The sequence below is a fragment of the Pavona decussata genome, unplaced genomic scaffold (assembly GCF_977016875.1).
Source record: "Pavona decussata unplaced genomic scaffold, jaPavDecu1.1 SCAFFOLD_154, whole genome shotgun sequence".
Lineage (NCBI taxonomy): Eukaryota > Metazoa > Cnidaria > Anthozoa > Scleractinia > Agariciidae > Pavona > Pavona decussata.
In genome coordinates this window covers 794,229-818,197 of record NW_028145566.1, presented here as the reverse complement: position 1 = coordinate 818,197, position 23,969 = coordinate 794,229, and the positions used below count along the sequence as shown (strand labels likewise).

Here is a 23,969-nt window from a genome sequence, read left to right as displayed (position 1 = left end):
CTTTTGACCTAAAACCTAAATTTAGCTTTTGACCTAAAAACCTAAATTTTCCTTGCTTTTTTCAAAACTGGTTTAAACCGGTTATTCAATTTTATGTAACCTTATTTATATTTGAAAAATGAGTAACAACCAATTTGATCATAATGATAAAACATATTTTATTCATCCAACATTTCGAAATTTCGGAGCCTCAGTTGATGGTTATATAATCAATCGAAAAAGATTAGAACCTAGAAAAGGATACTTATCTGAAAATGGTTATTATATAATTTCTCCGGGACGTAACAATACATGCCCCGCTCATCGATTCGTCTATGAGGCCGTAAATCAGACACATATTTCTCCTGGATTGCAAATAAATCACATTGATTCCAATCGCCAGAACAATTCAATTGTAAATTTGCAATTGGTTACAGCCTCTGAAAATATGAAACACATGCACAAAGCCAGAAAAGAATTTTTGAACAGTTCATATAATGAAGATGAATTGAGAGTTGTCAATAGATTAATGGAATTTCCACCAATGGAAGACAATGATTGTGAGTTTACACGCACAGAAAATAAAATAATCAATAAGATGTATTACAGAATGTGTAACGATTTGGATGACATTAATTTTCCATTTTACAATGATTAATCATCAATGAATACAAGGGTTGTTTGACTATGTTTTGAATTCAACAATGGTTGATGTCTTTTTGGAGGGTAATTTGGACATGAATTTGAAAACCAAAATGGCTTAAAGACAAAACGAGTCCCATAGGGTATCCGAAATGAGTGGAACAAAAAAATCAGACAACGAATATGTGGATTTTCCTGCCAGTGAAAATTCATCAACGCAAATTCCAGCAACAAATACTCTTATTCATGATGGAAAAACATATTTTATTCATCCAATATACAACAATTATGGATGTTCAAAAGATGGTTATGTAATTAATCGCAAGAGATTGATTCCAAGAAAAGGTGACTTACATTTAACTGGGTATTTTCGTACAACTGTTTACAATCAAAATGGAAAAAAAACATTTCAAGCCCATCGACTCGTATATGAAGCTGTTAATCAACAAATAATTCCAGAAGATTATCAAATTCATCATATTAATTGTGACAAACAAGACAATTCGATTGAAAATTTGGCGCTTGTGACTAAACAACAAAACATGATATACAAAGGAAATGAATGCAAAGGAATGAAATACAAATCAACACAAAATGTTTCAATTAAATGTGGAAAATTTTATTATCATCCAGTTTATACAAACTTTGGAGCCAATAAATACGGCCAAATATATAATAAAAAAACCAAGAGATGTTCAATTGGAAATTTACTTCCATCTGGATATAGACAGATTCGGTTATCACAATTTGGATTACCTGAAAAACACTTTTATGTACATCGATTTGTTTATGAAATATTCAATGGTCCAATTCCTGATAAAATGCAAATAAATCACATTAATTCAAATAAACAAGATAATTGTATTGATAATCTTGAATTAATGACTCGATCAGAAAATGTCAAACATGCTTTTGCAGCCAAGAAATACAAAACAAAGATTGAAATTGAAACTGAAAAACCAATTAAATCAATTAAAATGGACATTAAAATGAAAGAATCAGATGATGAGTTTACAGAAGATGAGAAACAATTAATTGATAAAAAATATAATGCCATAATGAATAAAATCAATAATGGTAACTTCCCATACAAAAAACATTTGCAAGAACATTTACCAAACATTGAATTTTGGTAAATATTGTGTAAACATTTCCTGAGTATGCTCAAATGAGTGTATTCAGGGCATGTCCCACAATAAAGTAACACGAAAATGGATCCGTCCAGGTGGTCCACAAACTGCTAATCCTGGAATGACTGGTCAATTGGGTGGCCAGACATTAAGCAAAACCCCAAACGCACCTTTTGAAAATAATATGACATATATATATAATATGGATAAAAATAATCTATCCAAATTGACGAAAGATCAATTAATTGAATTATTAATCGCTAAACAAAAACCGATTCCAATGCCGAGAATCAAGAAAGTTACTCCAATACCCTATCCACGAAAATCAGTCAAACAAATGGTAAAAGAGTACGAGAATACAATCATCAAACCACCTGTTCAATTTAGAGATGGACCTCAACCTATGCCGAGAAACAACATTATTCCTCCTCCAAAACAATTTGCTGATACACCAGTCCCGAAGCCAAGGATGAAGAAAATGGCTCCAGTTCCAACACAAAGAACCCAAATCACAGAAGTTGCAAGAGCATTCAAGGGATATAACAAATCTTATGAAGTTGGAATTAAAAATGAAACAGATCCTTTGATTCAAATGAGTTCAACCAGATTTGCTATTGCTCATTTTATGAAACAATTATTAACTCAAATGAAAGGAATTAAATTTATTGAAACTTTGACAATTTATTTTGAACAACAAAAAGGAAACCAAACTGTCTCCAGAATTGGATATTTTAATAGTAAACCAAAAACAATAACTAATGCCAATGATTTTCAAGAATCTTTGGATGTTAATGTTGAACAAATTATGAATGATATTCACAAATGGATTAGTGAAGGTTCAGCTTGGATAATTAAATCAATCAATGGACATTACATTAATATTATTAAATATGAGCCTCTTACTGGAAGTTCTTACATTAAACTTCCAACTGAACTTCAACATCACAAAAGTGGATTGATTAATCTCAAGAATAAAGACAATGAATGCTTTCGTTGGTGCCACGTTAGACATTTGAACCCACGAGAAAATAATCCACAACGAATCAAAAAAACTGATAAAGCATTTGTCAAACAATTGAATTATGATAACATTGAATTCCCTGTTTCAGTCAAACAATACAACAAAATTGAAACCCAAAACAATATCAACATCAACGTATTCGGTTTTGAAAACAAACAAACTTATCCAATTTATGTTTCAAAAGAAAAGTTTGAGAATGTGATGAATCTATTGCTAATCTCAGAAGATGAAAACAAACATTACTGTCTTATCAAAGATTTTAATAGATTTATGTATCGAAAAACAAGAAATAAAAATAAAAAACATTTTTGTATGCATTGCCTTCAATGTTTCTCCAAGGAAGAAATATTGTTGAAACACAAGGAAGTATGTATTGAAATAAATGGAACACAATCAATCAAAATGCCCGAAGTTGGTTCCAAAATAGAATTCAAAAATTATAATAAACAAATGCAAGCGCCATTCGTGATTTATGCTGATTTTGAAGCAATCACTGAACCAATTCATGGTTGTAATCAATCTAACCAACAATCTTTTACTGAAGCTTATCAAAAACACACTGATTGCGGTTATGGTTACAAAGTTGTATGCTGCTATGATGACAAATATTCAAAACCAATAAAATATTATCGTGGAGAAAATGCTGTTTACAAATTCATGGAGGCAATGCTTGATGAAGTCAAATATTGCAGACAAACTATCAAATACAAATTCAATAAACCATTAGTTATGTCTCCAGAAGATGAAGACAAATTCCAAAAAGCAACATCTTGTCATATTTGTGGTAAAAAATACCAGAAAACTCATAGGTCGGGTAATTCCTCCGGAAGGGGGAAACGTGTCAGAGATCATTGTCATATTACTGGCGAATTCCGTGGCTCAGCCCATAATCAATGTAACAGGGATTTTACAATAACTAACAAAATCCCTGTAATATTTCATAATTTGAAAGGATATGATAGTCATTTTATAATGCAAGAAATTGGTAAAATTATTGAGACCAATACTTATGTGGATAAAAAAGGTGAAACCAGACAACACAAAATTAATGTAATCCCAAATAATATGGAGAAATACATGGCATTCATGTTGGGTTATAATTTGGTATTTATCGATAGTTTACAGTTTATGAATCAATCATTGGCAAATCTTGCAAAAAATCTACCAGAAGATGCCTTCAAATATACCAGTGAAGTTTTCAAAGGTCGTAAATTACAATTAATGAAACAAAAAGGAGTTTATCCGTATGATTATATGAGTAATTTTGATAAATTCAATGATACTCAATTACCAACCAAAGATGAATTTTACAGTCAAATGAATAATACACATATTACTGATGAAGAATACAGTCATGCACAAAATGTTTGGAATACATTTCAATTGAAAACCATGGGCGAATACCATGATTTATATCTCAAATCTGATGTACTGCTGTTGGCTGATGTTTTTGAAAATTTCCGTAAAACATGTTTGGAATATTATAGATTGGATCCATGTCATTATTTTACATCTCCGGGATTATCTTGGGATGCAATGTTGAAAATGACTGAAGTCAAACTTGAATTAATCACGGATATTGATATGTATCAATTTGTTGAAAAGGGCATGCGTGGAGGAATCAGTTACATAGCCAATAGATACGGCAAAGCTAACAACAAATACATGCAAAATTGGAATCCAAATGAACCCAGTAAACATATCATGTATTTGGATGCAAACAATCTATATGGATGGGCTATGTCACAACATCTTCCAACTGGGAATTTCAAATGGTTGAATAAACAGCAAATAAAAAACATTAATTGGAAAACAGTTCCCAAAGATAACAAGATTGGATATTTATTGGAAGTTGATTTGGAATATCCTCATGAATTACATGACCTGCATAATGATTATCCATGTGGCGCTGAACAAATCAAAGTGACACAAGATATGCTGTCAGATTATTGTCAAAGAATTGCAAAAAAATTTGGAATCAAAAGTGGACAAGTCAATAAGTTGATTCCAACATTGGGAAACAAATCAAAATATGTATTACATTATCGTAATCTACAATTATATCGTGAATTGGGTTTGAAATTGAAGAAAATATATCGTGTTCTATCATTTGACCAATCACCCTGGTTGAAGACATACATTGATTTCAATACACGACAAAGAACTAATGCAAAAAATGCTTTTGAGAAAGATTTCTTCAAACTGATGAACAATAGTGTCTTTGGTAAAACCATGGAGAATATCAGAAAACGAGAAGACATCAAATTGGTTACCAATGAGAAACAATTATTGAAAATGACTTCCAAACCAACTTTCATAAACAGTAAAATATTCAATGAAAACTTGGTTGCAGTCCATAAAATAAAGGAATCATTGACTCTCAATCGACCAGCATACGTTGGTATGTGTATCCTTGATTTGAGCAAAACATTGATGTACGATTTCCATTACAATTTCGTTAAAAACAAATATGGTAACAAAGCTAAGTTACTGTTTACGGATACAGACAGTTTGACATATGAAATTGAAGCCGAAGATGTGTATCAAGATTTTTGGAATAAAAAAGAAATGTTTGATAACTCGGATTATCCATCAAATCATCAATTTTATGACTCCACAAACAAGAAAGTTATTGGAAAATTCAAAGATGAAGCCGCTGGTGTACCCATTACTGAATTTGTGGGATTGAGATCCAAAATGTATTCATATATCAAAGATAACAACAATGGTGGAAAAACAGCCAAAGGAATCAAAAAGAATGTCATCAAAAATGATATTCAACATTTTGATTACAAAGATGTGTTGTTCAATGAGAAACAATTATTTCACCAAATGAAAACAATCAGAAGTAACCATCATGAACTTGGTAGTTACACCATCAACAAGACATCGTTGTCATGTTTTGATGATAAACGATATTTGTATCCTGATGGAATACACTCATTGGCCTATGGTCATTATGCTATCCAATGATAGTATCAACTTGTGATCAAAACATTGCAACAAAAACTTGTGACAAAACTTGGTTTTTATTTGTTTTTTGATAAATATTTGATTTGAACACTTTGACTCATCTTTTGTGATGAGATATTTAATTTTAATGTTTTTGGAGAAAATTTGGTTTCAATATCTTTACAATTATTTGGTTTGTTTTTTGTCAAATATTTGATTTCGAGACTTTGTATCATCTTTTGTGGTTTCAATATTTTTGAAAACATTTTTGTGTAATTATATTATATACTATAGTTATACAAAAATGAAATCCAAAATATTGAAAAAACCAAAAGATGTTTCCAAGCAGGTGGAATCATCTCTGTGCCAATTCCTGCATTGCAAAGATGAATGTGAATTTTGTGGATATCATGATGAATCCAAAGTTGAAACACAACAATCAATGCCTGATTGTTGTGGATCACAGAATTTGAAAAACATGGAATGTCAATTAACGTGTGTTGCTTGTGGACAGGTTGTTGGTGAAGATTACAAAACAGAATATATCAATTTTCATGCCAATTTGTTCAAAATATACAAGAAAACAGTGTATAATAGAAAATACCATTTGTCGCATACATTAGATAAAATTATTTTGAAAAACAAAGTTGAAATCAGTTGTTCAACCAATTTCAAAATTCATAAAATATTCGTTGAAATAAACAAAATACTGCCACAAATCAATGGTAAAAGAAAGAGAATAATCAGTTTGAAATATCTTTTGCATAGAATATTGCAATTTATGAAAATTGATTCTTCCCAAATTGAGTTGACAAAATCCAAAAAAACAATGAAATTATACAATGTTTATTGGGATAAAATTATGGACATTATTGGCCCCCAAATCATGCACATTATTAATCAAACATAAGTGAATATCTGATATTTTTTATCATATTTGTCACCCCATTTATCGACAATCGGCGAATTATCCAAAATGAAATCATCATTTTGAGTAAGCTTGTTTGTCAAATCATCTCTATCAAAATGTCCATTTCTCATTATTTCTTTTATTTCATTTAATAAATGTCCGTAAGTTTGAAAAGCATATTGGCATTGATAAAGTTTGATTTCAACTTTTTTATGCTTCATATAAGCTTGAATTATGACAGACACCGATGATATTGCCAATAATGAAGCTCCACTGGTTGCAACCGATGATGCAATACCACCAGTTGCAAATACAATGGATGAAATATTACCAGCGAATTCCCATTTTTTGAATCTTTTGTATGCACTTTTGTACATCCACATCTTTTTGTGATATGACATGTAATAAGCTTTCAATTCATCAATTTCTTCTGTTGATAATCGATTTGAAATATGATTGAAATCGATTATTAATTTCTTCTTTTGCATATATTATATGGTTATCTTATTTTTGATGCAATAATAGAGACCAGTTATTTGACCCAAAAACATGCATTTTTTCATCCAAGGATATGTTTTTTTCTCATTAATGGTGTACATGTATCCTTTGTCATGATGATATTTGTTGTAAAATTGACCATAAGCATCATGTAATATTCCATGTGATCTGATATATGGTTGCCAACCAAATAATCGATGGAGAATAGCTGTTAACCATCCATCTCCAGGCCCAATTAATCCGATTCCATCATGAATTAACTCTTTGTAAACTTCATCAGGTAAACCTGTGTTGTAATGTTTTTCATACAAATATGTGAATATTACGATACTTTTTATCATGCATTCCTGTCTGGGTAATATTGGAAGACTCAATTTACGGTGAAAATCTATCATCGATGTTCGAATGTGTTCTTGCAATTCTGACAATTCTTTCATTATACAATTTGATTACAATATTTTTATTCATTATTGTCAGGTAATTGTATCCTAATATATTCAACAAAATACTTCATTGTCCAATCAGATGGATGATTGTTGAAGTAGCAATAATAGTTTTCAAATGACACATCAAAGAAGAATTCCAATTGATCAAATGATGATGACACCAAATCGGATTTGGAATGATGATATCTGTCATTTCTCCTGATATATGTGTTTGTCACAATAATCTCTTGCAATGTATTGATTCCTTTAATGTCATCTTTACTCAATAATTTTATCCATGTGTAATTTGTTTTTGGTATTGTACCACTTTTTCTTCCTATTCTCATTGCAACTTGATTGTTGAGAAACGTTACAGCTTCCTGAGCTTGTTGAGCTTTAAACTGAGCCAGAGCTTGTTGTATTTGTGTTTCAACATATGGTTTGATGATGTCTTCATTGTTGTTAATTAATTGTTGGAGTGAAATTGCATGATTTGAATTAACTCCATCTTTTATCACCAAATGTCTGTTTTCTGTATCCAAATGACCATCATCATTCAGATGTATTGGTTCTCTATATTTGAATCCATCTGGTAAGTTGTCATAAGTTACTGTGTATTCTATTTTATCTCCATTTTCATCAAGAATATGGTTTCCATTTTCATCTTCAACGTATGGCATTATATTAATAGTGTTGATAAATAAATTTCAAAAGTTCCTGTGACTTCTCTGTTTAAAATTGGAGAAGTAAACCCTTGACGTCTTTTAAAAATCCCCATTTGAATTATCATGGGTTTGATTGTTGTATTTGTAGTTACAAAATTTCTCCCAATTTTCATATTAAATTGTATTAAATGGGAAAATAAAGTTTTACTGTTAGCAATGGCGACAAAAGAAACTTGGTATTGATTTTTTGTATTAATTACAATATTTTTTATCTTAACCGGGCCTAATGTTCCAAAATTGAAACCATGAACATTTTCAAAAACTCCATTTTTTATGTTGCCGTTAACAACACTTGAAGTTTCAATATTTGACAACCAACTTTTATTGACAGCATGATATCTTTCAAAATAATCAGAGTATAATACTTTCAATTCAAAAGTTCCATTAACAGCAGTTCCTGCTCCAATATTATCCAATATTGACATAGAATCAATACTGACAAATTTTCTTGATTTGGGCAAATCAAATGTATTGCTTCCACTTATTATGTTTCCAATTCTGTGGTATGTGTCAGTGTTGGTTGTTTCACCTTGTTTTTTCCCATTTATCAAAATTTGTGCATTTGCAACTTGTTGATTGCTTTGGAAAACAACGGAGTATAGATTGAAAAAGTTATTTCCATCAGCAGCGATTTGAAAATTATTTGTTGGATTTGTTCTTTGGAAAACACCACTGGCAATAGTTCCAGTGTATTTCGTTTTGAATAAGTTGGTAAAATAACCCAAATTCATTGCTTCAGAATCAAATATCGGATTTATTAAACCAGAAATAATCTTATTATTCATATCCATATTGACTTTCATCTCCATATCTCCATTTTTATATTCAAACATTACATTGTCCAAGCCGTCATACACTCCTGGATAAACGCTATCTGACCAATCTTTGACACCGTAAACAACCAGATGACATTGTACTGGAGTCGCTGTAGCTGTTCCATGCATCGTCAAATAGATGTAATTTGGAGTTTGTTTGCTGTTGTTATTGAATTGAACCAATAGCTTGCTATAAGCAGTGAAATCACGCTGTACAGCTTTGTGGATGTATGCTTCAGAAGCAGTACATGATAATTGAATATTAGTCATTTCCGGTGGGTAGAATTCAAACACAATTGTGTATGTTCCAATAGCAAGAGTATAAATATTGAAACCTATCCTTGATCTGTAATCATTACTTCCACTGTCTTTAATCAATGTGATATCATAAGCTTTTTTATTCTGATGTGGGGATTGATTGAAAGCAGCTATTCCATACACTGTGATATTATATTCTGAACTGCTTTCATCGGTATCTGTAAGATATTTGAATTCATTTGTTTTATGGCTGCTGACAAGATGACTTTGCTCCAATTTGTCATCAAAATATTTTTTGGTAGTAGCATCATTATCATCAGTTGGTTGAGCCATATCTTTGATTTGTTTATTATTCATATCAAGGTTTCCAGTCATTGCAACACTTCCATCTTTTTTCAAATATACACTCAAATCACTTCCAACAGATGGTATTTTAGCTATTTCTGTATCAACATATGCTTTAGTGGAGGCATCATTGGGATCGGAAGGATTTCCAAGAACGATTATTTTATGACCTCTCATATCTAATTCACCACCAAGAGCATTGGGTGTTAACCTGTTGAGAAAGTTATGATCAACGTAGTGTTTATTAACAGCATCGTTGTCATCAGTTGGTTGAGCCATATCTTTGATTTTATGATTGTCCATATCAAGGTCACTATTGGAGACTTTTTGTAAATATTTAGTATCACAGAAACCTAAATTAACGACATCATATGTATTTTGTATATTGGCTCCAAGATTAGTAATTTGTTGATTACCCATATCCAGATTTCCAGTCATTTCAACAGTGCCATCTTTTTTCAAATATGTAGACAAATCAGGTGATGGTATTTTTTTAATCTCATCATCGACATATTTTTTATTCGCCGCTTGATCGTTATTATCGGGTTTTAAAACACTAATATCAAAAAATGTTTTCCGTCCAGTAATATGTTGTTCTGTTGATGTAACCATTATTTCACTTTTAGCTCGTCCTCCATGGCCATCAAAGTTTTTCAAATCTGGTATATTAAGATGAATGTTTTCATAAGACTGATGCTCAGTCAATAATCGAACATCATTGGAGCTGCCAGCACCGTCTGGCGTGTCTTGTAGATAAATACTATTGGTATGAACACTTCCACTGTTGCTGTAAATAACTGCTTTATTAGCTCGCACATCACCAGGAGCATTATCCAACAATTGTATTTGGCTCTTTGTGACAACATCATTGGGATCAGCTCCTTGTTTAACATTAACAAGTTTTTTGTTTTGTATATCATAATTTCCATTTGGGGTTAATTTAAACCCTATTCCTTGAGGCCCAGCGGCTCCTTGAAGAGGAACCGTTGTGAAAGAAGACGATGAACTATGTTCGTTGAATATTCCCATTTATATCATTTGGTTATATTGTTCCATAAAAATTCCTGTTAATTCTCTTCATGGGCTTATCAACATATAGAAATGAAAATGGCTCTTTGGTTGCTTTAATGTATTTATCCTTTTCGACACCCAACTCACGGGATATCAGACCTCTTTCATTGCTGCTAGGAAAGTCATAGACACAGAAATGAGAGCAATTGAGTCGAATATCTTTTGGTGTTTTGTAGAACGATTGGCTCAGATAAATAACAGAGCAGTTCTTGTGTCTGCCACGAATAAAATAATCAATCAATGGTTTCTGGTTTTTTTCACAAATAAAGTCATCAAATATTACTATCTTCTGGGCATCTTCATCCTTCAATTCCTCCACTGGAATTATATCATCATTGCTACAAACAAGGACATTATACCCGACACTATTTGATATATCAGTCAATGTTTGTAGCATATCCTTGTATTTTTGTTGCTCCAAATTTTTGGCATACAAATGTATTCTATCATAATACAAAAGTGGTTTCATCAGCATATGGTACAATAAATTTGTCTTTCCAGATCCTGAATTACCACATATTAACATCCGAAACGTGTCACTTGGCATGTAACCATACAATCTTTTGAAATTAGTGTTTTTATCATGTCTATCATAATTTGGGATTTCCATGTATATCAATACATTATATAAGTTAAAAAAAGTTAATATAAGTTAATAATATAATGGATCTACAAAGATTAAAACAATTATCTGAAGCCAAGATTAAGGCTGGAACAATAACCAAACAAGTTAGAGATACATTGAAGGAGTACAAGCATGATAAACAAGATTTACAACAAGGTTTATCAGAAACTTTCAAACCAATTATTAAAGCTCAAGAGGAAACAAAACAAACAATTGATGAAAAACAAGACAAACTGATTGAACAATTGGAGAAAAACCAAAAAGCGTTAACTTCAGGTTTGGAAGACATTGCTATGTTAACTTATCAACCAGAAACAAAACCACCAGAAGCAAAGCTACCAATTGGCTATAAACCATTAATGATGTCACCTGATGTTGAATCAAATTTGGATGCTGGTTTTGATATTGATGAAATCCAAAAATTGATGCAATACGATCTTGCACCTCCAAGTTCTGTTCTCCAAGCTTCTATGCAAGGAGATATTGACATCAAGGATTACGATGCTAATATTAGCAAAATGTTGAAAAAACTTGGAACAAAGAAGGGTCCTTTATCCAAGGGCCAAGGAAAGACCAAGAATAAAGACAAAATTGATAAAATAGATGAAGATATAAAATTATTGCAAAAATACAGAGGGCGCATTAAAATAATCCCAGAAGGAATGAAAACCATCAAAAAAGGTTCTGGTTATACTCAACCAAAGAGAAATGCATACAAAATATCATCTTCTGGGAAATATGGTGGACTGATGATTGATATTCCAAAATTAATGGGACAACTCAGACTTGTGGCAACAAAAGATAAACGCAAAGTAATTGACACAAAGGTTGATTTCGATACAATCGATTTATTGACCAAGAGATTTAATTCAAAGAAGAAATACAGCGATATTGCCAAAATGGTATTCGATGAATTGAACCAACTCAGTGAGATTCCAATCCATAAATCCAGCAAAAAATTCAAGAAATTGGGCTCTGGTGTTGTTTATTTCAATGATGCTAATGATTTGATTGACAGAATGGAATTGCTTGGTGGATCCATTTTGGCTGGCAATAATGGAGTCAAAGAGGAATTTTCACAAATAGCCCATAAATTGAATCAACTTGGCTTAATAAATAACAAACAACTCATTGATTTATTGCAACAATATATAATTCACTAGGTCGCGTAATCAGTTACATAATTAATTATATAACTGAAGTATATATATGCAAGAAAGGGCGATACATATTTCATCTGTTAACCGTCAAAAAATAGGTCGAAGTCGGCCTGAAGACTTTATTATCAAATTTGATCCACCATTGAAGCTTGACACAACAATGAGACATGAGCTAGCTGTTGATCGAGTTTCAATGACATATTCATGGCATAATGTCAATGCAGGATACAACAATAATACAATAAAATACAGCCCAGATAATGGTACAAAATGGAAAACAATCACATTTGTTGATGGAATGTATTCATATGATGATCTTGATGATTATATCACTCAATCAATAATTCAAAATGGAGATAAACCATCTTCCAGCAAGGGCATCAATCTATATTTTGTGCTTTCATCATATAGAGTTGTCATTGAGCTGGACAACCAATGGAAGCTTGATATTAGAAACTCTAATTTTGGAGCACTTATTGGATTTGAACCAAAGTTAATTAACCAAACTGAACATGGGACAAAATTGCCAAATATTACCAATGATATTGACGTTTTGGACATTAATTGTGATATAATAACTGATAGCCTCAGTGATGGACGATTCACAAATACACTGATAATGATACCCACTGACAATTTAACAAGGAGTTATCCCTTTACTTTTGAGCCAAAAAGAGCATTATTCAGTCCAGTTTCCAAATCAATTATTTCAGAAATGGGGATAACAGTGACTGATGCTTTGGGTCGGCCAATTGACTTGAATGGCATTGACTGGTTCATGAGCTTGATTCTCAGGTCTAGTTTAATATAATATATCAATATATGGTACGACAAAGTGAATTTAAGCCACGTTTTGACCCAGAATTGGGTCGTTATGCGATAAAACATATCCATGGTGAAGGAATTATGGATGTTTTCAGATCAGTTGGATCAAAACTTTTCGGAAAAACAGCAAAAGAATTAGCTAAGAAAGGAGCCAAAACTGCAGCTGAAAAAGCAGTCACCAAAACTGGTGAGTTTGCTGGTAATAAAGCAGGTGATAAAATAATTCAATTATTGAGCAAAAAACAACCTTCCAAAACAAAATCAGTGACAATGAGCCAACCAAAAATGGAGCAGCCACTGACTGATTTTCAAATAGCTGAGAGAGTTAATAGGATGATATCTGGTGGAAAACTCAAAAGAAGGAGGAAATGAAAATAATGTAACATATCTGTATAAATGAAATCATTCAGAAATCCAAAATACATTGAGAGATACGAAGATGTCTTCTTCCAATTGGAGACACCATTGAATACTGGTAATCCAGGAAATAATAGGTCACAAAAGAAAGATGGTTATCGTTTTGTTGTTGACAACACAGGAGAAGTAACCCCATTTGATTGGTATAATGCAAGAATATCGGTTGGTTTTAAAGTCCAAACAATGCAAAATGCAAATTTAGCAGCTGAAGACCATAATGGTATTGTTAATGGTTCACACAGTCTTATACATGATTTCGATGTAAGATTGAATGGTAAAATGGTATATGATTGTAATGATGCCAATCATTGTGTAAATATTAAAAATCTATTGGAATATAGTCCAGGATATGCTCAATCGACAGCAACAAATGAGTTTTTCTATCTGGATACAAACCGACACGCTGAAGAACGATCGGCTGAAGATAACTACAATAAAGGATTTGCTGCAAGAAAAGCACTTTTGGGTCTATCAGTTGTTGTCAACACAGAAATACCATTGAATCGATACTCATTCTTTGAAGCATTGATGGATGAGTTATTACCATCAACAAGATTGGAATTAAATTTGCAGATTGAATCTGATACTATTCTAATATGGCAAGCTGGGGCTGATTGTCGTGTAATTATTACCAGAATGGAGCTTATTGTGCCACGAATCACTTTCAATTCAGAAGGACAATCACTGTATATGAGTCAGTTTTTGAAGCCACATAAATGGGTTTATTTGCGAGAAAATATTGAGAGAAGTAATTCTTCAACACAAAGAAGTGGTAATTTTCAGATAACAAGTGGGATTTCAAAGCCAAGGCATGTATTTGTTTTCATTATCAATGATGCAAATCTTGCTGCACAAACAGTACATCCATTTTTGTACAATACATTTAGTGTATCAACAGATCCCAGAACATTGCTAAATTGTCATTTATCTGTGGCTAATGGCAATGAATATCCTGATGTACATTACACTCCAGAGGCTGATTTGACTCGAGTTTACAGAGATATTCTCAAATATGTGCATGCAAACAATGAGTACAGTCAAGGAACTTTATTGAATGTCAACAATTTCAAAACACTATTCCCATTCTTGTATTTCGATTTAACAAAACAAAAAATGGATATCAAAGATGGTACCACAAAGCTGACATTCCACTATGAATTATCTGGCACAACTGCAACTGCATATTCAGTTTATGCATTGACATTATATGAACAAGAAGCTGAACTCATCCAGAAGGATGGCAAACTATTGTTTCGATAAATGGAATAAATTTTTAATGTAACGTTAGTTATATAAAAGATATGACAACTTATCATTCACATGGAGTAACACTATCAATTGGGCAAAAAGATAAACTAGCAAAAGCATTAAAAAACAATTCAGCAATAACAATAAGATTATCAAATTCTGAATTAACTGGACCGGATCAGCTGATGTTAACCAAAACACAAATAAATAGGTTGAAAAAGGCAATGCAAAACAAAACTGGAGCAGATATTAAAATAAGCAAAACACAGATACGAAAAGCTGTACAACAAGGAGGCAGTCTTTGGTCATCATTATTCAAAATTGGCACAAAATTACTACCAATGGCAGCAAAAGCAGTTGGACCATTAGCTACTGGAGCACTTTCTGGGCTTGCAAATGTGGGTGTCAATAAAATATTTGGTAGAGGACAAGTTGGTGGTTTCCTCATTCCTCAAAATAAAATTGATCAATTAATAAAATACAAAGATTGGCTCACTGAAGCACAAAAGAAGCAAATTGTCAATGCAATACATACTGGTGGACAGATTGTAATTAAACCAACTAAGGCACAATCAGGAGGTTTTTTGGGTACTTTACTGGCTTCAATTGGCATTCCAATGGTTTTGAATGCATTAATGGGTAAAGGCTTGCAGGTGGATAGAAGTAGATCCAGAAGATCGGTCCCAGTTTTTGTTCCAAACACAACCAAAAAAGATGGTGGTTTGGTCCTACCAGTTAATTATAGACCCCCTCCATTTTTCGGTACATGGGATCAGTATGGTAAAGGGAAAAAAAAAACCAAAAAAGGAAAAGGTCTGTTGTTAGGCAAAAACAGTCCATTCAAGGGGATTCCATTAATCGGAGACATTCTGTGAAATTCATAAATAAACCACTCAGTAACTTTGAACTCATTGATTGGGTCAAAAAACTCAAAATAAAACACTTCAGAGGCATTTACAGCAGAGATAATCTACCACAAAAGATGAAAAAAGATGAAGTTGGTATCATTAACCTGGATTCACAGATTGGACCAGGTACACATTGGGTTGCGTATCGAAACGGAGACAAATATGTAGAATATTTTGATAGTTTTGGGTTAATTATGCCAAAAGAAATTATGCAATTCATGTCAACAAGTGGCAAACGATTAATGTATTCAGGTGATGAAATCCAGGAAAGAGATTCAGTATTATGTGGCTATTGGTGTTTGTATTATTTATTTGAGAGACAAAAGGGTACAAGTATATTGAAAACAATCCACAATGCACATTTTGACATGAACAATCAAAGTGTCAATCATAATTTTATAATCCAATATTTTAAAAAATTATCTAATTAATTTGTATAATGGTTGATATAAGATATTGTGAAGAGTGTGATGAATACACAGAATTTTCAGGAAAATTATGTTTATGGTGTACATTGGTAACAGATTCTGAGTCAGAGGATTATGAGTCTGACTCTGATGATAATTAATCTAATATAGTGATATAAAATGGTCAAATCATATTGTGTTAAACAAAAGAAAGAAACTGAATGTATTGAGCCTGCAGGTTACAAGGAAGCCAAAAACGGTCGGCTCATGTTCTTCTGTACATGTGCTGAATGTGGGATAACTAAAACCAAATTTGTTAAAAAACAGGGAAACTAAATAGCCCCTCTGAAGGGGGGGGCATAATGGATACTTTAGCATCAACTGGTGCTGATATGTTAATTCAACATGGATTACCATGGTTGGGAAAGAAAGCGGTTGAAATGGGTCGATATTATGGGTCTGAAGCACTTAGAAACCCTAAATTGCAAAAAAAAGCTATTGATTATGCTATCTCTAAAGCAACTCCTTTTGCAGAGATGTTTGATAAATTATCAACCAAAGTAAGGCCAAAAAAAAGGTACAAAACTGACCGAAAAGAACTTGATGGTGGTAATTTAGATACAATTTTAGAACAATTTGGCACACCAGGTAAGGTTGCATCGAAGTCGATGGATGTTGTTGGAACATTAATTCCATCAACAAAGGAAGTCTTTGATAGATACAAATCCGGTGACATTGCCAAAAGTGCATTTAGCACAGATACTGGCATATTGTCGAGTCAATTTTGGTCTGGCAAGGCTGGAAAAAAGACATTAGAAAAATACAAAAATTATCCATGTGAAAGCATGGTAAAAATTGGAAGCAAATTTCACAACACACCGAAATGCTCAAGTTATGATGCAATTGGTTGGCACCCACCAAATTGGGATGAGTATGAAAGAGGCATGAAGGGTCGTCCCAAAAGTGGTGGATCAATTGATATACACAAAATGATAGGTAAGCTCCCAAAACCCAAAGCTGGGTGGGTATTACCTGGTCATAAATACACTGGCCCATACAATGATTTGGAAAATCAAGTCAAATATAACCCCAAAACAGGGCAAATATTGGAAATATACGATAAACCAACAGGCAAAACAGATGCAATAGCCATGCAACATGATGTTGATTATTCAGTCTGCAAAGATGACAAAAAATGTAAATTGAAAGCTGACAAAAAGATGGTAAAGTCATTGGATGCTGTTCCATATTCCGAACGACAATGGGGACATTGGTTGGCAAGAAATGCAATAAATACAAAACAGAAACTGGGTCTTGGGGTTCCAAAAAACGTCAAAAGCCGTCGGGTAAAGAGGAAAACTGGCAAGAAAAATTAGCTAATGAGCTGCATAAACCCATATGGCGTAACTTTACTCGGCGGCGTGTTATTGTAAATAATATTGATGAAATATGGGCTGCTGACCTTGTTGAAATGCAACAATTCAGTAAATGGAATAAAGGTAATAGGTATCTTCTCACGACTATAGATGTTTTTAGTAAATACAGCTGGATTGTTCCATTAAAAGATAAAAAAGGTGAGACCATAACGAAAGCATTTCAAAGCATATTCAAAGAGGGTCGAAAACCAAAGTATCTGTGGACTGATAAAGGCTCAGAGTTCTACAACAAACATTTCAAAGACTTGCTCAATAAACATAACATTACACTGTATTCGACTGAAAATGAAGAGAAGTCATCAGTTGTTGAGCGATGGAACCGAACGATTAAAAATAAAATGTGGAAACGATTCACTGCTCAAGGCAATACAATGTATCTGGATATTTCGCCTAAAATATTGAAGCAGTATAATAACACTAAACACAGTTCAATAAAAATGACACCGACAGAAGCATCTAAGAAAAAGAATGTAGGAACTGTTTACTTCAATCTATTTGGCAATTTGAAGCAATTATCATCTTTGCCAAAATTTAAAGTCGGTGAAAAGGTTAGAATATCAAAGTATAAAAGAAAGTTGTTTGATCGAGGTTATACAGAAAACTGGTCAGAAGAGGTCTTCATTATCGATAAAATACAATACACGAATCCGATCACATATAAACTGAAAGATCTCAATAATGAAGAAATTAAAGGAAGTTTTTATGAACCAGAATTATTGAAAGCTAATCAGGAGATATTCAGAATCGATAAAGTTATCAGGAGAGATTACAAGAAGAAACAAGCTTTGGTAAAGTGGAAAGGATACAGTGATGAATTCAATTCTTGGATTCCAATCAAGGATTTGGTCGATGTGTAATCATTCTATCATACAGTTACGGTTTCACGAGTATTCGATAGCGAGTCGATTCAATAAAAAAATCTATTGTTGTGTGCAAGATAAATGATATTCATACCTCAAAAAGCGTCTACAAACATCAGAACGATGAAAGTGGAGAAATAAATGTTCAAAAATCCCAAAACAGGAGCCATAAACATGACTTCGCAAAATGGCAACAAAATGGCCGACACGTGTGTTAACAAACTAGTGTCCAGTCCGCTTTGGGTTGTGTGCATGAAAGCGCATGCGTGTTAATCCAAATCAAGCAATATTACGCAATATACAGAAAAATAGCACCACAAGTGTAAAAATTTCAGAACTGAGTGTAATATATAGGTAATCGGGCCATTGTTATATTAGTTCACAAACTCTGGTGAAGCTTTAGGGTGGTGTCAGCTGGCCCCTGACTGAAACCTGTTTAACGGCTTGTGCAGATGGTGAATTACTGAGTAGTGTGGGATGTCTTCCAGTAGACGGTACCTCCAGGGTGAGCCCGTTCAGGCCCTACTGGTTTACAGCGGGGTGCTCAGAGTTCGTCCCAGGACTCAACCTCGGTCCCAGAGGTAAACTGGGAAAGGGACAGCCGCCTTGTCAGCGGCGGGAAAAAGACCTGGCTGGGGCCAGGCAAGTAAACAGCCAACCGAGCACCCCACGTTCAGGGTTTTGTCCATTTTCGTGGCAAGTCACACAACGTCACGCGTGACAGTAACGGCATCCAGTCACACAACATCCATAATGATTATTTTTTTATCCAAATTAATGTTCAAAAATATTGTATTTATCATTCAAATCAGCGATTGATGAGTTGGTTGGATTTAATCGATGATTGTTTGTGAGTTTGGTGTCATTTATGAAAAACCTAAATCTAGCGTCTCCGTTGCAGGAGTTTTGAAAAACCGAGGATTTATGTTTTTAGGTTTTTGAGAAACCGAGGATAAAAATTTAGCGTCTCCGTTGCAGGAGTTTTGAAAAACCGAGGATTTACGTTTTTGACGTCTCCGTTGCAGGAGTCATTGTTGAATCAGGTATGAATTTTGCGAATATTTTGAAAGTGGGCTCATACACCCAAATATCTAACTACTCACCTCATTTCATTTAAGGTGATTCCCTCGAGGTAAAAGTTGTTGTAAAACTTTTCTGAAACTTTCTGTGGTTGTTTACTTGACTTTACTTCTTTTTTGTTTCTCTTCTTTCCTTTCTCTTTTCTTTTTTGATCAATAATTCCTTCTATTGTTTAATTTTCCACGTTTTGTTTCCTTTAATTCCTCCTTTTCGTTCTTTCCTTCTTGAACATTTTTCATATCCTTCTTATCCTTTATTTTCATTTCCTTTTCTGTGTTGTGCTGTTACGACTCATCTTTTCCTTCGTTGTTGTTCGATTTTGTTCTTCCTTTCCTGTCCTTTTTCCTTTCATTTTGTTTCTCCTTTTCCTTTCTTTTTTTTTCTTCCTTGTAACTTAATTGCTTTTCTTTTCTTTCCTCCCTTTTACTCCCTCTCTGTTCATTTTTTCTGTTCTGTTTGGAATAGAAACGTTGTACCTCTCACTGTTTTTGTATGTACGGAGTCTAATGTTGATCATGTACGTAATTTCACCAGGTTGCCAATGTTGCACGAAAAGGCTGACATATACAGTAAATCCTCCTTTAATAAGATCATTATAAACACTTCTTTCCTAGAGAAGAGGAAGAGTTGTGCTTGAAAAAGTCTCCGAAGACGGCAAAGAAATCTCAGGCGCGGAGGGTAGGCTCATCAATCCTGGGCACGCCATTGAAGCAGGATGGTTCCTTCTCCAGTATGCAACTCGAAAACAGAACTACGAGCTGGCAAAGATGGCTATAGACAAGTTCATAGTACAGTCATTCGAGATTGGATGGGATGACATGTACGGTGGCATTATTTATATGCTGGATGCTAATGGCCACTCTCCAACCCAGCTGGAGTGGAACATGAAGTTGTGGTGGCCACATGCCGAGGCTCTCATTGCATTCCTTATGGCGTACAAGGAGACTAAAAATGAACGCTTTATAGAGAAGTTTGATCTTGTGTTCCAGTACACATTTCAACATGTAAGTGATGGCGATGTAGTCATGCACCTTTGTGTCTATCACCTTTTCTCCTTGTCTTGTGATGACAATGACGTTTGTACAAACCCCACAGGAACTATAAGAAAGTAAGGGGTTTTCCAGTTTTCTGAAAGGTCTTAAGATATTCCGAAGAAAGTTCTACAAGTTGTCCGAACATTGTTAAACAAGTACCGAAGATCATCATCAATTTCCCAAAAGACACATGCAAAGATGTTTGGCATACATCGCAAAACATTTAACTCTGTTTCTTCATATTTTTGCGAGTCTGTCTATCTTTGTTTGTTCCCCCGGCCTGAACATATAAATATCGGTTAACTGGCTGTCTGGCATTTTTAACTCTAAGGTTATTTAAGGTAACCAGTACCCCTATTATTTGTGTGTGTGACATAGTAAATGCTTTGTGTAGACTCTGGGGTAAATGAAGATTGTTGTTTTTGTTATTGTTGTTCGAAACAGTCGATCAGCGCTGCCGATTAGTCTTTGAGAAAGGCGTGCCATATAATAACAGCAAACTTTCTTTTTTGTCCTTAGTTTTCTGATCCTAAGTACGGAGAGTGGTTTGGTTACCTCAACCAGAAAGGAGAGGTCACGCACACCTTCAAAGGTGGACCATTCAAAGGTACGTAAATGAACCATACATTCCAATCAAACTGGTTAGTTTTTTACATAGAAAAGATTCTCGCAGTCATTTACGCAACCACACTGTTGCGAAAAAAAAAAAAAAAACTGAAGGCGTGAACGGGATTTGAACCCATGTCCTCTGCGATGCCGGTGCAGTGCTATACCAACTGATCTATCATACCAACTGGGAGCTAGTCTTGTTCTGAGTTTTGTAACACCCGTTATCTAAATTTAGAAGGTTTTATTTCCATATGTAACCAAATCGGTAATTTGAGGACTTGCAAAGGAATACTGCAGAGTCTAATGAGTCAATTTATCAAGCGTGAATAGTAGGGTTCGTAACAAGATGGCAGTTTGAATGAACAGATGATCGCAGTTATGAAGGTACAACAATAAGATTCAAGTGTTTAAGTGAGTTGTTACGATGCCATTGATGAGATAATGGACCGTTCCATAATGTAGGAAGCACATTTGTTGTTGTTTGTACTCTACTAAGTAATAGATGAAGTGATTCTTGAATCCTAGAGGCTAGATCTAGACGACGCTTGCAAACATGGCACAGAAACATGGGCTTATTGAGGATAAAAGCGGCCACTTTAATTAAATGTACGTTAGGAGAACTTTCGAACCTGTCGACTGTTGACAGGAAACGAATTTGGTTTCAATGCTGGTGCAACTCAATTTAGTGGCGAAAGTTCGCCTAACTGATGAACTTTCCAGACTGTAAATGTCGTGTTTTTTCTCTTGAAATTCACGGACGTAGAAGTTCGAACTCGCGAAACGCGAACCACTGAAAGCGCGCACTTGCGAATCACCAAAAAAGCGCTAACGTGACGGGGGTACCAAACCAAAACAGCGTGGATTCTCGCGTGCAAGGCGCATGCGCCCGTAGCGAACGTGAGGCTCTTCTTAATTTGGCTTTTTTTCCATTTCCTCGCTCCCTCTAGATTTTTTGGAAGACCGCGCGAGTAAAAAATGAACCGTTCATTTGTCTATGAACCTACACACGTTTGGTTTGTTATCACACTTTGGTCACGATTTCTTTGCAATGTGGACGGTAACACATTCTTATTAATTTTTTTTTTCCACAGGTTGTTTTCATGTACCCCGCTGCCTTCATATGTGCATTAAAATGCTAAAGGAACTGCTCCAAGAGGACAACTTCACAAATGGCCTGGCCAATGGCACTTGCATCCACTAGCATAAAAACACAACAGAAGAATTCACAACAGAAATTTTATCAGATAAGATAGTCTTCAAACACTGGCCACAAAATTAAAATCAACGGATAACCCTGACCAGTGGCAATAGAAAGTAATAATCAATATGCACACATAACCTAAAGTTTAGAACTGAAAACAAAACACGTAAATGTTGCCAGGCGCGGGAGCTGCGCGCTTCGCTGCCGCGGCTTTGCCGCGGTTTTCTCTCTCTGGCACCCCGACTAGGGAAAATGCCATAGCAATGATAAGTTTTGGTTTGAGAAAGGTGGGTCGAAGGGAAAGGCTGGTTGAAGGTGTTACAACTCTCACTATCACCAGTTAAAAATAACATATCTACCTTATTTCAAAACCCACTGTGTTAGGGCATAGCACCCTGCTTGCCTCCCACTAAAAGCACCTCAGGCAGACTGATAGTCTCCTCTTTCAACAAATCCTTGATTCGTATTATCTTATCCTCTTTTCTGCCCACTTCTTCCCAAGTGCCCACTCCCTGTCCCCTCCATTACATAGCATTTTTCAAGCTGGGGATTCAGATTATCCACATCAGGATTTTGTCGGCGTGTTTTGGTGGCAGAGTTGTCAATAGCCAGCTGCTGAGAGAAGTGGGGGGTGGAAGATGGTGGCGCCTTTCATGGCCACATTGCTTCGTTTGCAATCTGGTGAAAGTTAATCTTAGTCTGTTGTAAGGTTAAACCATCACAGTCTGCCTGCCAACCAAATGACACAATGTACTCCTACCACATCATTACGCGACTTTGAAAACAAAATTTGTACTTCCAGAAAACATCCATACCTCCCCCCACAGAAGGGATTTTTGTAAGATGCCTACCCCTCTGTAGCCTCCCACGCAGTCGTTTTTAAGGGACTCGTATTACCTTCTCTCCTAAAAACGACTGCGTGGGAGGCTAATTAACCCCTTTGGGAATTTCAATTTTTCTTCTTACTTTCCCTAAAATTTCATCCCTAACCCCCATAAATTTCCAGTCCCCCCCTCTTTTTAGGGGGGGAGGGGGGGTGGAGGCATGGACAATTTCTGGAAGTACACATTTTGAACTATTAAATTATTGTAAAACTTTATAAACTGTGATGTCATTTAACTCCAATATGACCCTGTGCTTTTCTATATCAATTATGATAGTTTAACTAATCAAAAGAATCATGTTTTATTTGAGAACTCTGAGAAAAATATGTTCTGAAACATGTAAATACAAGAGGACCACTGCAATCAAAATGCATGTTATCAGTATACAGTTAAAATATTTTCGTTTTATTTTGACCAGTTCACTATCATTAAAGAAATTAAAGTTTTAAACCAATGTGCCAACATTTCATTGCTTTTCTTTCGTCTGCACAAAAACCACTTCTT

At 34.3% G+C, this 23,969-nt stretch overlaps 2 protein-coding genes and 1 pseudogene across 2 annotated transcripts in view; 2 read left to right on the top strand and 1 right to left on the bottom strand.

The window, feature by feature from the left end:
* Positions 1–23,969, bottom strand: part of LOC146466047 (uncharacterized) — a 451,139-nt pseudogene that overhangs the window by 138,494 nt on the left and 288,676 nt on the right.
* Positions 1–23,969, top strand: part of LOC146466065 (uncharacterized) — a 53,709-nt gene that overhangs the window by 21,284 nt on the left and 8,456 nt on the right. The gene's annotated exons all lie outside the window — the stretch shown is intronic.
* Positions 774–23,438, top strand: LOC146466067 (N-acylglucosamine 2-epimerase-like). Its single transcript, XM_085127888.1, has 4 exons — positions 774–932; positions 20,352–20,741; positions 21,291–21,378; positions 22,472–23,438. Exons 1-4 carry the CDS (start codon positions 774–776, stop codon positions 22,579–22,581), a joined length of 747 nt encoding a protein of 248 aa, XP_084984014.1. The 3' UTR covers positions 22,582–23,438.